The sequence below is a fragment of the Coregonus lavaretus genome (genome assembly GCF_964263955.1).
Source record: "Coregonus lavaretus genome assembly, chromosome: 10".
Taxonomy (NCBI): domain Eukaryota; kingdom Metazoa; phylum Chordata; class Actinopteri; order Salmoniformes; family Salmonidae; genus Coregonus; species Coregonus lavaretus.
The window spans coordinates 5,919,426-5,935,620 of NC_139997.1; the positions used below are offsets into that span (position 1 = coordinate 5,919,426).

Sequence of the window (16,195 nt, forward strand, 5' to 3'; positions counted from 1 at the left end):
AGAGAGGGAGAGAGAGAGAGCGAGAGAGAGAGAGAGAGAGAGAGAGAGAGAGAGAGAGAGAGCGAGAGAGAGAGAGAGAGAGCCATCTCTTTAAGTAAGGAGCATTCATATTGACAAAGCCAGTACTGTACATGTTATGTTGGTGCCCCATAGCTACAGTAAATGGAGTGTTGTTTGTTGGGTAGAAACATTTATAAAATGTTAGTTTAAATGTCAGTCTATGGTAGAACACCCCAGCGATATCGTTTCATTTATGTGATGTGTTTTTTTTTGTTTGAAACCAATCACCTGTCTGTCACCAAACCCAGAAAACGTAACTTCAACCAAAAGCACATTAGTACTACAGCTCATTTTTACATTTTTCATAACAATTACATTAAGCATGATGGGAACTGCAGTGAGAGATTGTTATTGATGGATTTTTAATCACGTTAGGGAACTGAAACCCTCTACATCAAGTTGCACATAAACAGTTTAGATCCCGTGGCCCATAAGGTCTCTGCTCGACGGGTATTGAAGCACTAGGTTGCTTCCCATATGGCACCTTATTCCCTATTTAGTGAATAAAGTAGTGCACTATATAAGGGAATAGGGTGCCATTTGGGATGCCCACTGCTCAGCTGTATTGAAGCGGTAGCTCCTCAGGGTGGTGAGTCTGCTGCCATTTCAGCAGCTAAACGAAGAAATATCTTTAAGCCTGCCTCGCCCAGCCCAACACTATGACTTCTGGAGACTGTCTCCTGAGCAAACATTGCAACACTTTAAACGGATTTCAGCTTCATCTCCAAATGTTGGCTGACACAAAATCTATTTACCTCAAAGATCAAGGGAACTAACCAAGTCCTGCTACCACTTACACAGTATATGGGTTTCTGAGAGATATATATGTATGTTTTAACAGTAATAATAGTTATATACTGAATCTATAGATAGAGAGTGATTCATCTATACATTAACATACTGTATATACAGTTGAAGTCCGCAGTTTACATACACCTTAGCCAAATACATTTAAACTCAGTTTTTCACAATTCCTGGCATTTAATCCTAGTAAAACTTGCGTTTTATGTCAGTTAGGATCACCACTTTATTTTAGGAATGTGAAATGTCAGAATAATAGTAGAGAGAATGATTTATTTCAGCTTTTATTTCTTTCATCACATTCCCAGTGGGTCAGAAGTTTACATACACTGAATTAGTATTTGGTAGCATTGCCTTTAAATTGTTTAACTTGGGTCAAACATTTCGGGTAGCCTTCCACAAGCTTCCCACAATAAGTTGTGTAATTTTGGCCCATTCCCCCTGACAGAGCTGGTGTAACTGAGTCAGGTTTGTAGGCTTCCTTGCTCGCACACGCTTTTTCAGTTCTGCACACAAATGTTCTATACGATTGAGGTCAGGGCTTTGTGATGGCCACTCCAATACCTTGACATTGTTGTCCTTAAGCCATTTTGCCACAACTTTGGAAGTATGCTTGGGGTCATTGTTCATTTGGGAGACCCATTTGCGACCAAGCTTTAACTTCCTGACTGATGTCTTGAGATGTTGCTTCAATATATCCACATAATTTTCCTTCCTCATGATGCCATATATTTTGTGAAGTGCACCAGCCCCTCCTGCAGCAAAGCACCCCCAAAGAATGATGCTGCCACCCCCGTGCTTCACGGTTGGGATGGTGTTCTTTGTCTTGCAAGCCCCCCCTTTTTCCTTCAAACATAACGATGGTCATTATGGCCAAACAGTTATATTTTTGTTTCATCAGACCAGAGGATATTTCTCCAAAAAGTAAGATATTTGTCCCCATGTGCAGTTGCAAACCGTAGTCTGGCTTTTTTATAGCGGTTTTGGAGCAGTGGCTTCTTCCTTGCTGAGCGGCCTTTCAGGTTATGTCGATATAGGACTCGTTTTACTGTGGATATAGATACTTTTGTACCTGTTTCCTCCAGCATCTTCACAAGGTCCTTTGCAGTTGTTCTGGGATTGATTTGCACTTTTCGCACCAAAGTACGTTCATCTCTAGGAGACAGAACGCGTCTCCTTCCTGAGCGGTATGATGGCTGCGTGGTCCCATGGTGTTTATACTTGCGTACTATTGTTTGCACAGATGAACGTGGTACCTTCAGGCGTTTGGAAATTGCTCCCAAGGATGAACAAGACTTGTGGAGGTCTAAAAAAAAATATGTTAATTTTCCCATGATGTCAAGCAAAGAGGCACTGAGTTTGAAAGTAGGCCTTGAAATACATCCCCAGGTACACCTCCAATTGACTCAAATGATGTCAATTAGCCTATCAGAAGCTTTTAAAGCCATGACATCATTTTCTGGAATTTTCCAAGCTGTTTAAAGGCACAGTCAACTTAGTGAATGTAAACTTCTGACCCACTGGAATTGTGATGAAAGAAATAAAAGCTGAAATAAATAATTCTCTCTACTATTATTCTGATATTTCACATTCTTAAAATAAAGTGGTGATCCTAGCTGACCTAAGACAGGGACATTTTACTAGGTTTAAATGTCAGGAATTGTGAAAAACTGAGTTTAAATGTATTTGGCTAAGGTGTATGTAAACTTCCGACTTCAACTGTATACACTACCGTTCAAAAGATTGGGGCCAGAAACAAATAACTTTCTTCTGAAACTCATCAGTCTATTCTTGTTCTGAGAAATTAAGGCTATTCCATGCGAGAAATTGCCAAGAAATTAAAGATCTCATACAACGCTGTGTACTATTCCCTTCACAGAACAGCGCAAACTCCGGGATGCTGACCTTCTAGGCAGAGATGCAAAGAAAAAGCCATATCTCAGACTGGCCAATAAAAAGAAAATATTAAGATGGGCAGTCTGAGATATGGCTTTTTCTTTGCAACTCTGCCTAGAAGGTCAGCATCCCGGAGTCGCCTCTTCACTGTTGACATTGACACTGGTGTTTTGCGGGTACTATTTAATGAAGCTGCCAGTTGAGGACCTGTGAGGCGCCTGTTTCTCAAACTAGACACTCTAATGTATTTGTCCTCTTGCTCAGTTGTGTACCGGGGCCTCCCACTCCTCTTTCTATTCTGGTTAGAGCCAGTTTGCGCAGTTCTGTTTGCGCAGCCCCTAACTTTAACCCTAATGCCCCTAACTTTAACCCTAATGCCCCTAACTTTAACCCTAATGCCACTAACTTTAACCCTAATGCCCCTAACTTTAACCCTAATGCCCCTAACTTTAACCCTAACCTTAACCACACTGCTAACCCTAATGCCCCTAACTTTAACCCTAATGCCCCTAACTTTAACCCTAACCTTAAATTAAGACCAAAAAGCTCATTTTTGTTTTCATGATTTTTTACAATAAAGACAATTTTGACTTTGCAGCTGGCCTATCTAAGGGGAAACTGCTCATTTCTGCCTGTTCGGACACTTTTTAGTTCTCATTAAATGCTTTTAATATTTGTAAATTAATTTCTACAATTTATAGTAGGTTTGAGGTTTTTAAGTTATTGAAATTCCTGGAATTTGTACATATTGTCCCGTAATTTACTGATGTTTCCCTAACTAGCCCCATAGGGCTGCAGTCCTAATTGACGATTGATGATTGATGCAGGCATGTGGGCAGGGTTGAATCAAACCCAACCTTAATTTACGCTGTGATGAAGTCACGACCACAAGTCTCACAAAACCCAGTTATCCTATGACACGTTGTAGTCAATTTTGCCAGTAGATTAAATATTTCTGACTCATCGATGCCACATAGGCTGTTTTCTAAATGAGAAGTTGTTTTTTAGTGGCAATTACTCTTTAATAACTTCTACCACTTCCAGTAAAGAGTCTCTGAGAGCTCAGTATGTTTTAGCCCATAATAATAGTTCTGTATGTCACAGAGCATGATTTATCTAGGCATTTTAATCTATAGATAATCTTTTAAGGGGATAAAAACTGCTTCCACTTATACAGCAGCATTTAATGTAAAGAATCTCTGAGATCTCTGTATGTTTAAACCCATAATAATAGTTATATGTAATGTATAGAATGTATAGAGTAGATCATGTACAGAGAACGTACAGTGCCTTTGGAAAGTTTTCAGACCCCTTGACTTTTTCCCCAAAATGTTAACGTTACAGCCTTATTCTAAAATGGATTAAATACATTTTTTTCCGTTGCAGTTTAAACCCCGCCAGCTGTATGTTATCCATGTTGTTGTTCATCCACGACTCGGTGAAACATAAGATATTACTGTTTTTTATGTCCCGTTGGTAGGATATTCGTGATCGTAGCTCATCTATTTTGTTATCCAATGATTGTACGTTGGCTAATAGGACTGATGGTAGAGACAGATTATCCACTCGCCATCGGATCCTTACAAGGCACCCCGACCTATGTCCCTGATATCTTAGTTTCTTTCTCCTGCGAATGACAGGGATTTGGGCCTTGTCGGGTGTCTGAAGTAAATCCTTTGCGTCCAACTCGTTAAAGAAAAAATCTTTGTCCAGTAGGAGGTGAGTAATCGCTGTCCTGATATCCAGAAGCTATTTTCGGTCATATAAGAGACGGTGGCAGAAACATTATGCACAAAATAAGTTACAAATAACGCGAAAAAACACACACAACAGCACAATTAGTTTGCAGCCCGTAAAACGGCGGCCATCTCCTCCGGCGCCATTATAACCCCTGTTATGTAATGCAAGCTAAGCTACAGAACACAAGACAAAAATCGAATAAAGCACCAAGTAGAGATTTGCTCCTGTCCATTAAAAGAGTGTCCTTTAATCTTTGCCTCATGGTTTAAAAATCTAATCTCTGGGGGGAAAGGTCACCATAAAGTGGCCCCCCTGCACTGGTGATCGGGATTACTACCGGAACCAAGATGATTGGTGTAACAACCAACCATCAGAATGTGACAGGAAGCTAGGCGTCTGTCTCACGTCACTACTTCACAGGAGAGGCTTTGAATGTTTAAAACATTTTTATTTTTTTATCAAAATGCGCTTCTGGAACATGTGAACTTTCATGTGTCTTAATAACAAACGTACATGCCATCTGTAAATATGAATCAAAATTGTTAAATTACAAGCCTAGTTGGTTTAGCCACGGAAAAAGACAGGAACCTTCCTGCAAGCCATGATTGGTTGAGATAATGGATGGGCTGGACATGCTGAGAGGTGAGTTCGGATTGGTCTGCCATGTAGCGCGCTTCTGTCTGAAAAATGAGCTGCTCAGTATGTGTAGATAATCCTTGCTACCGCTGCCTTTTTCAAAGATACAACGTTAGCAATGGAGAACTGCAAAAGTGTTGTTACTGCTTCAACAACATTGCTGCCCTGAATTTAGCAGGCACTATCGACAAAGATCAGTGACACAACGGGCCAAACAAACTGTAGCTAGAAACAAAACGTAACCAACACAGGACGTCTTACTTAGTTAAAGGGGTTCCAGTCTGCCATGACACGTTCATCCATGTATGCGGGTAAGAGCCTAGCTACATTTTCAGATATGATATGTTTCTAATTTTGTTAGAAAGTCATTTTCATTACAATTCTATGCTAGTGAACGTTAGCTTGCTGGCTCACTAGCTAACGTTAAGTGTATGATCTGTGTAATATTATTATTCGTATCTCAGAAATCCATTTGCATTGCTGGTTATAGTCTAATGTTAGCTAGCTAGCTAACATTGAACCTAGTTGGTTAGCTTTAGCTACCTGCAGATTCATACTACAGCATTTCATGCATGGTGGCTAGCTATAACAATCCATTTGTACTGCATGGGTTGGGATGAAGGTTAATTGTTTAGCATGCTAGCTAGCTACATATCTAAACAAAATACTCCACTTCACCAGATGATTACATGACCCATCAAGTTAGCCAGGTGTGTCTTGGAGTGATTACGGCCATCTATTGTATTTCATGAACATGTGTACATGTCTAGACAATAGTGATCCATCCACTTAGCTAGATGTGGCTGGGGGCTGGTTATAGCATTTCTTTCATGACCCATCAATTTAGACAAGTGTGTCCGGGTAAGCATCATCTAATAATTATAAAATATTTATAAAATATTCGTATCTGGACATGTTCTATTTTTGATATTGCTACTATGCAAATATGCAAGTAACCATTTCACTGTACCGTTTACACCTTCTGTATCCCGTGCATATGACCTTTAGGCAAACTCCAAGCAGGCTGTCATGGCGGCAGGTAGCTTAGTGGTTAAGAGTGTTGTGCCAGTAACCGAAAGGTCGCTGGTTCTAATCCCAGAGCCGACTAGGTGAAAAATCTGTCGATGTGCCCTTGAGCAAGGCACTTAACCCTAATTGCTCCTGTAAGTCGCTCTGGATAAGAGCGTCCGCTAAATGACAAAAATAAAAAAAGCTCTGGAACTATGTCCATTGGGTTCTTGGTCACTTCCCTGACCAAGGCCCTTCTCCCCCGATTGCTCAGTTTGGCCGGGCGGCCAGCTCTTGGAAGAGTCTTGGTGGTTCCAAACTTCTTATATTTAAGAATGATGGAGGTCACTGTGTTCTTGGGGACCTTCAATGCTGCAGAAATGTTTGGGTACCCTTTCCCAGATCTGTGTCTCAGCACAATCCTGTCACAGGGCTCTACGGACAAGTCCTTTGACCTCAGGGCTTGGTTTTTGCTCTGACATGCACTGTCAACTGTGGGACCTTATATAGACAGGTGCGTGCCTTTCCAAATCATGTACAATCAATTGAATTTACCACAGGTGGACTCCAATCAAGTTGTAGAAACATCTCAAGGATGATCAATGGAAACAGGACACACCTGAGCTCAATTTCAAGTCTCATAGCAAAGAGTCTGAATACTTATGTAAATAACTAATTTTTGATTTTTATTTTTAATACATTTGCAAACATTTCTAAAAACTTGTTTTCACTTTGTCATTATGGGGTATTGTGTGTAGATTGCACAATTTGTTTATTTAATCCATTTTAGAATAAGGCTGTAATGTAACAAAATGTGGAAAAAGGGAAGGTGTCTGAATACTTTCCGAATGCACTGTATATGGTTTTAACAATAGGAACAATATGTCATAATCGGCTGGCCTTCTATGCTCCCTTGTAGTACAACATAGTCCAAGGATGCCCTGTTTCAGTCCATTCAATACTTTAAACATGTCCAAATATTAAAACAAACAAACAAGATGTAAAAAGGGTATAATACTTACAACCATACCGTTTAGCGACACCCAGCAATCTTGAGGGAAATCTTGTAGGAGGGGGACCAGGAACTGCAGACAACCGTCCCAGTGGCACAGCAGTAGCATCATCCCTATCAGATTAAATATTCTTACCACAGCACTGGCCAGGTCATAGGTCATATGGAAGATCTGGGGAGCGAGAGAACAGACAAAAAAAAAAACGAATTAGGTTGATTTTTGTAAAAATAGCCCACATAAAGCCAACAAATTAAACATTGCAGCCTGCAGGTAGAAAATATCCTGATCAAAATAAATATCCTATCAATCACATTGGCTACACGTGGCCTGTCTGCAAGGAACTTGAAACGTTGCATCAACTATTAACTTGGTCCAGCCCAAAGCTCATGCTTGCAACCTGTAAAATATTCTCAGAGTTTCCTGTGCCAGTGAGCGCTGGACAGACATACACATTTGCACAAGGGATATGAAGTAATCAGGTAGGCCTATTTTATGAAATGTCCACCGGATCAGAGCGTGACATTTTTCTCCCTTTCATGCTGAATGGTTATCGAAAGGGAAAGTGCGGGAAAGATTTTTCAAATAGGCTACGTTGAGGAACTATTGACATTCTCAATGGATGGTTTACTTGCTGTTTGAGGTTAATAAAACATTTACTTTTCGAAGCTCCACAGTGATGGTGAGTTAAGACAATCAGAAATAGAATCAGATCCCCAAATGGGCACACTTACAGGCACAACATTTTTCCTCACAACTGTAGCCTAGATTGTGCGTACTGCAAACAACGTGTCCACTCCTACAATGACAATGGTAAGATTGTAATAATAATATACTGAATGCATTAACATAGAGTTCCACGAGTTCCACGAGCTCCATGAGTTCCACGAGTTCCATGAGTTCCATGAGTTCCACGAGCTCCATGAGTTCCATGAGTTCCACGAGTTCCACGAGTTCCATGAGCTCCATGTGTTCCATGAGTTCCATGAGCTCCATGAATTCCATGAGTTCCATGAGTTCCATGAGTTCCACGAGCTCCATGAGTTCCATGAGTTCCACTCTAACTGCTCATTCTGCACAGAGTCATTTGCATAGGAAACCCATTATGTCTTTCCTGGCTGGTTATTCGATTAGTCATTTTGGCCAAAGCTCCAATTCTTTCTGCAATAAATCTGGAAGCGTTTCCGAGTGACAATTCGACAAAGTGGCAGTTTCGCATGCCAGCTATCAACCATTTTGTTAAAAATTTAAAACTCAACATATTGTTGAACCTGTCGACTGCCTTCTCTCTCCTTCTCCACCAAATTAAGGCCCCAATCCGAGGTTTGATGAAGTAATTGTTATCTATTTTTAAGGTGATATAATTGCTTCTCTCTATTAACTGCTTCTTTAAAAGTCACTAATGCTTGACTTTAATAGCGTTTTAATGGGATCTTATGGTATGGTTTCAGCACACTGAAATTACAGATTAAAAAGTTAATTTTATGCATAACAAAATTCACATACATTTGATAAATGGAGACAATTGTTTCTGGGCAGTGTTTCTAAATGATTCCCCAGGGGGGATAACTAGCTACTTGGAATGCTGTTGAACGCTGTAGAGTCAAGGTCGGGGAAGACAAGTAGGCCTACTGTATTTCCAGAGGCTTACTGTATTTCCAGAGGCCTACTGTATTTCCAGAGGCTTACTGTATTTCCAGAGGCCTACTGTACTTCCAGAGGCCTACTGTATTTCCAGAAGCCTACTGTATTTTCAGAGGCCTACTGTACTTCCAGAGGCCTACTGTACTTCCAGAGGCCTACTGTAATAGATATTCAAGCAACAACAAGGATAGTTTTGCACATGACAGTTTTATTTTATAACTTGACAGTCTTATTGTTAATTAAATTGTTATAATTGTTGAATAACTACTGAGCAGGGAAGGACAATGATGTTAATATGATGAACACTCCTCTTCTCTGGCTCACCTGTTAGCCCTTATAAAGACCCTCTGCCTGTGTCCCAAATGGCACCCTATTCCATATACTGTATAGTGCACTACTTTTGACAAGGACCTATAGAGCTTTGGTCAAATGTAGTGCACTACATAAGGAATAGGGTGCCATTTAGAACGCATGCCTCTGTGTCCCTTTTTGTCCCCTATAAAAATAACTGTACCACGTAACGAGTGCTTACTGATCACTCGTGATCAGGATAATAAGACAGGCTTAATAAAGAGCGGGCAAAGGAACACTGATTCTTTGGTGTCTTAAAATAAGCTTGGTCAGCAGAAAGACAGTCTTGAGTAACCAGATGAGCCAGGGTGAGGGAGTGGGAGAGAGAGAGAGAGAGAGAGAGAGAGAGAGAGAGAGAGAGAGAGAGAGAGAGAGAGAGAGAGAGAGAGAGAGAGAGAGAGAGAGAGAGAGAGAGAGAGAGAGAGAGAGAGAGAGAGAGAGAGAGAGAGAGAGAGGCTGTATGTAACTCACGATGTAGTGGAGCCATCTTACATCCATACTGTATGTAACTCACAATGTAGTGGAGCCATCTTACATCCATACTGTATGTAACTCAGGATGTAGTGGAGCCATCTTACATCCATACTGTATCTAACTCAGGATGTAGTGGAGCAACTCAAAGTTCTGTCCTCCTCTTCACTTAATACTGGCTTCATAATGACTACATGATGACTAAATGGTGACTACATGATTTCTACATGATGACTACATAGTGACTACATGATGACTACATAATGACTACATAATGACTACATGGTGACTACATAATGATTACATGATGACTACATGGTAACTACATAATTACTACATGGTGACTACAAATGACTACATGGTGACTACATGGTGACTACATGGTGACTTCATAATGACTACATGATGACTACATGATGACTACATAATGACTACATGGTTACTACATAATGACTACATGGTGACTACATGGTGACTACATAATGACTACATGGTGACTACATGATGACTACATGATGACTACATGGCGACTACATGATGACTACATGGTGACTACATGGTGATTACATGATGACTACATGATGACTACATGATGACTACATGATGACTACATGGTGACTACATGATGACTACATGGTGACTCCGTGGTGACTACATGGTGACTACATGGTGACTACATGATGACTACATGATGACTACATGATGACTACATGGTGACTACATGATGACTACATGGTGACTACATGATGACTACATGGTGACTCCGTGGTGACTACATGGTGACTACATGATGACTACATGGTGACTCCGTGGTGACTACATGATGACTACATGATGACTACATGATGACTACATGGTGATTACATGATGACTACATGGTGACTACATGATGACTACATGGTGACTACATGATGACTACATGGTGACTCCGTGGTGACTACATGATGACTACATGATGACTACATGATGACTACGTGGTGACTCCGTGGTGACTACATGGTGACTACATGATGACTACATGGTGACTACATGATGACTACATGATGACTACATGGTGACTACATGATGACTACATGGTGACTCCGTGGTGACTACATGGTGACTACATGATGATTACATGATGACTACACGATGACTACGTGGTGACTCCGTGGTGACTACATGGTGACTACATGATGACTACATGGTGACTACATGATGACTACATGATGACTACATGGTGACTACATGATGACTACATGGTGACTCCGTGGTGACTACATGGTGACTACATGATGACTACATGGTGACTACATGATGACTACATGGTGACTACATGATGACTACATGATGACTACATGGTGACTCCGTGGTGACTACATGGTGACTACATGGTGACTCCGTGGTGACTACATGGTGACTACATGATGACTACATGGTGACTACATGATGACTACATGGTGACTACATGATGACTACATGATGACTACATGATGACTACATGATGACTACATGGTGACTCCGTGGTGACTACATGGTGACTACATGATGACTACATGAAGACTACATGGTGACTACATGGTGACTACATGGTGACTACATGAAGACTACATGGTGACTACATGATGACTACATGGTGACTCCGTGGTGACTACATGGTGACTACATGGTGACTACATGGTGACTACATGGTGACTACATGAAGACTACATGGTGACTACATGGTGACTAGATGGTGACTACAGCTACTCTTCCTGTAGTCCACACAGAACAAGAAACATGACATAGTACAGAACATTAATAGACAAGAACAGCTCAGGACAGAACTACATCACTAAAAGAAAAAGGCAGACGTAGCCTACATATCAATACATACACACAAACTATATAGGTCAAATAGGGCATGCCAATAACCCTCTCATTGACCTCCCAGGAGCTATCACAAACATTACCTCATCAAACCCCTGTTTCTGGGATGTGATTGCACATCCACCCTCTCACTCAGTCACTTGGGACCTGTGCCAATCAGATGGTGTGGTGAGCCCTGTGCCAATCAGGTGGTGTGGTGGTGTGGTGGTAAAATGTTCAGAACGTTGCAGACAGAAATGTGATGAATAGAGCTGACATGATTGTATGGTTGTCTTCTACATAGAAGACAACCATACACTATATATACAAATGTATGTGGACACCCCTATAATTAGTGGATTTGGATATTTCAGCCACACCTGTTCCTGACAGGTGTATAAAATCAAGCACACAGCCATGCAATCTCCATAGACAAACATTGGCAGTAGAATGGCCTGTACTGAAGAGCTTAGTGACTTTCAGCATGGCACCGTCATATGATGCCACCTTTCCAACAAGTCAGTTCGTCAAATTTCTGCCCTGCTAGAGCTGCCCCGTAAGTGCTGTTATTGTGAAGTGGAAACGTCTAGGAGCAACAACGGCTCAACCGCGAAGTGGTAGGACACACAAGCTCAACAGAACGGGACCGCCTAGTGCTGAAGTGCGTAGCGCGTACAAATCATCTGTCCTCGGTTGCAACACTCACTACCAAGTTTCAAACTGCCTCTGGAAGCAACGTCAGCACAACAACTGTTCGTCGGGAGCTTCATGAATTGGGTTTCCGTGGCTGAGCAGCCGCACACAAGCCTAAGATCACCATGCGCAATGCCAAGTGTCGACTGGAGTGGTGTAAAACTTGCCGCCATTGGACGCTGGAGCAGTGGAAATGCGTTCTCTGGAGTGATGAATTACGCTTCACCATCTGGCAGTCCGATGGACGAATCTGGGTTTGGCGGATGCCAGGAGAACGCTACCTACCCCAATGCATAGTGCCAACTGTAAAGTTTGGTGGAGGAGGAATAATGATCTGGGGCTGTTTTTCATGGTTTGGGCTAGCCCCCTTAGTTCCAGTAAAGGGGAATCTTAACGCTACAGCATACAATGATATTCTAGACGATTCTATGCTTCCAACTTAGTGGCAACAGTTTGGGGAAGGCCCTTTCCTGTTTCAGCATAACAATGCCCCCGTGCACAAAGAGAGGTCCATACAGAAATGGTTTGTCAAGATCGGTGTTGAGAAGTTGACTGGCCTGCACAGAGCCCTGACCTCAACCCCATTGAACACCTTTGGGAATTAATTGGAACGCCGACTGTGAGCCAGTCCTAATCGCCCAACATCAGCGCCCGACCTTGTGGCTGAATGGAAGCAAGTCCCTGCAGCAATGTTTCAACATCTAGTGGGAAGCCTTCCCAGAAGAGTGGAGGCAGTTTTAGCAGCAAAGGGGGGACCAACTCCATATTAATGCCCATTATTTTTGGAATGAGATGTTCAGGTGTCCACATACTTTTGGTCCTGTAGTGTATAATGCCCTGCATTCAGACATGTGCAGGCTTTGCTGGACACCCTTATGATAATGTGTTTCAAACCCTTTCTATAGTCACAGGATTTACTGTTATGATACATTAGCAAAATAATATGCATACACCCCCACATCCCTTTATCCTAAATGTCTCTCTGTGTGTGGACACGTGCAGACATGTGCAGGCTTTGCTGGCAAGAATTTCAACAATTTTACTGAGTTTACAGTTCACATAAGGAAACTAGTCAATTTAAATAAATAAATTAGGCCCTAATCTATGGATTTCACATGACTGGGCAGGGGCGCAGCCACTGGGGAAGCCAGGCCCAGCCAATCAGAATGAGTTTTTCCCCACAAAAGGGCTTTATTACAGACAGAAATACTTCTCGGTTTCATCAGCTGTCCAGGTGGCTGGTCTCAGACAATCCCGCAGGTGAAGAAACCGGATGTGGAGGTCCTGGGTTGGCATGGTTACACGTGGTCTGCGGTTGTGAAGCTGGTTGGGCGTACTGCCAAATTCTCTAAAATGACGTTGGAGGCGGTTTATGGTAGAGAAATTAACATTGCATTATCTGGCAACAGCTCTGGTGGACATTCCTGCAGTCAAGCATGCCAATTGCACTCTCCCTCAAATCTTGAGACATCTGTGGCATTGTGTTGTGTGACAAAACTGCACATTTTAGAGTGGCCTTTTATTGTCCCCAGCACAATGTGTACCTGTGTAATGATCATGCTGTTTAATCAGCTTCTTGATATGCCACATCTGTCAGGTGGATGGATTATCTTGGCAAAGGAGAAATGCTCACTAACAGGGATGTAAACAAATGTGTGCACAAAATATGAGAGAAATAAGCTTTTTGTGTGTAAAATGTCTGGGGATCTTTTATTTTAGCTCATGAACCATGGGTTCAACACTTTACATGTTGTGTTTATATTTTTGTTCAGTATATATATATATATATATACATCCCCACATCCATTTATATGTCAGTCTTCCTTTCTATGTCAGTCTTCCTTTCTGTGTGTAGCCTAAGAACAGACCTCTACAGAATGGCTGTCTGTGTCACAAGGTATATACACCCCACATCCATTTTATATCTCTCTCCCACCAACTCTGTTGTGTGTAGCCTGAGACTGTCTGTGTGTAGCCTGAGACTGTCTGTGTGTAGCCTGAGACTGTCTGTGTGTAGCCTGAGACTGTCTGTGTGTAGCCTGAGACTGTCTGTGTGTAGCCTGAGACTGTCTGTGTGTAGCCTGAGACTGTCTGTATGTAGCCTGAGACTGTCTGTGTGTAGCCTGAGACTGTCTGTGTGTAGCCTGAGACTGTCTGTGTGTAGCCTGAGACTGTCTGTGTGTAGCCTGAGACTGTCTGTGTGTAGCCTGAGACTGTCTGTGTGTAGCCTGAGACTGTATGTGTGTAGCCTGAGAACTTACCTTTCTTTCTGTCTGCCTGTCTGTCTGCCTGTGTGTCTGTCTTTGTAACAGACCTCTGTCTGTCTGTCTGTCTTTGAAGCATTTACATTTTAGTCATTTAGCAGACGCTCTTATCCAGAGCGACTTACATGAGCAATTAGGGTTAAGTGCCTTGCTCAAGGGCACATCGACAGATTTTTCACCTAGTCGGCTCGGGGATTAGAACCAGCGACCTTTCGGTTACTGGCACAACGCTCTTAACCACTAAGCTACCTGTCGCAGACCTCTGTCTGTCTGTCTGCCTGCCTGCCTGCCTGCCTGCCTGTCTGTCTGTATGTCTGTCTGTCTGTCTGTCTGTCTGTCTGTCTGTCTGTCTGTCTGTCTGTCTGTCTGTCTGTCTGTCTGTCTGTCTGTCTGTCTGTGTCAAGATGATGATCTTCTTAATGTTGCAACCACCAGGGACGTCCCTGCAGTATTGTAGTTGGTTCCATCCAGAGGAATGTGAGATAACCGTGTTAATTAGGATTAGTGGGAGGGTGTAGCTAGCTACCCAAATCTATTTGGGACAAGCCGGGACAAGGAGGACTGTACAGTCTCTATTGTAACAGTCAGGATTGAACGATATGTTTATGGAAGGCAACATAATCTATTCTATGAAATAGTATCTCTCTCTCTCTGAATCTCTCCATCTCTCCATCTCTCCATCTTTCTCTCTCTCTCTCTCTCTCTCTCTCTCTCTCTCTCTCTCTCTCTCTCTCTCTCTCTCTCTCTCTGAGTCTCTCTATCTGTATCTCTCTCTCTCTGAGTCTCTCTATCTGTATCTCTCTCTCGCTCAATCAAACACACAGTGACACAGACAGTAACGCTAACAGGAGAAATAAAGAGAACGCAGTGGAAGTTAGGGAGGGAGGGAGGGAGCAGAACACTGGGACTGTGAGAGGTGCAGCCATCCTTTAAGCTAGCTTCGCTGGCTAATGTTAGCCTTCTCTTATACTGCCACTGTATCTCCCAATGGATGAGTTGAATCACTGAGATCCTATCGTTCTGTATTTGGACTTCTTCCTCTTCTCTCTCTTCCTCTCTCTTCTGTTATGCTTCCCAGCACGGTCTGCCTTGTCCTTGGTATGGAGGGGATGGATGCACAGTATGAGAGGGAGGGAGGCAGGGAGGGATTTAGGGACGGAGGGAGGCTGGGTTCAGCTGGGTTCGGATGGGGCCTGTTAAGGCCTGTATTTTTGTAGAACATACAGTATATATTTTTTACTTATGTAAGATAAAACCATTGAAAGGGTCTGAACACATTTTCACAATGGTGTTATATATCAGCTCAGTTAAGCCATACATATTACGTCTGCGGTCATATACAGGCTAAAACCTGTTTTGTGGATTGTTGATATTTATATTCATGAATTGTGGTGATGCTATTCTAGCTGCTTGGCACATTTGTGAATGTACACATTTAAATGAATGTGGGTGAATGTTTGCTGTATGAGGTGAGGCTGGGGTATCTATGTGTATTCGTTGCACTTCAGAGCTACCGTGCTGTACCGTAAACGAATACCACCAACCTTGGTTGCGTGGCAATAAAGTGTCTCGTATCTTGATGCTACTATACTTTAAAGTACACTATAGTGAACTGTCTGGCACTCACCCACACACCATAGGCTTAGAATTAAGAAGTACATTAAGCTTGTATTTATCCCTTAATACAGGGGATTCTAACTCTCTGTCACGTCGAAGGGGGGATCAGATCATGTGAAAAGGTCAAACAGGATCAGCTTACCGCTAACACACATCAGTAGTAGGTCCTGAAAGAGT

General features: G+C 42.2%; 1 protein-coding gene across 1 annotated transcript in view; it reads right to left on the reverse strand.

The window, feature by feature from the left end:
• The window catches only part of hcn1 (hyperpolarization activated cyclic nucleotide-gated potassium channel 1), a gene marked incomplete at both ends in the record, with an annotated part of 129,275 nt that overhangs the window by 62,575 nt on the left and 50,505 nt on the right, over nt 1-16,195 (reverse strand). Inside the window, one exon of the mRNA XM_084169929.1 lies at nt 7,164-7,325. Within this exon, the coding sequence (XP_084026055.1) occupies nt 7,164-7,325 (162 nt within the window). The remainder of the gene's footprint in view (nt 1-7,163; nt 7,326-16,195) is intronic.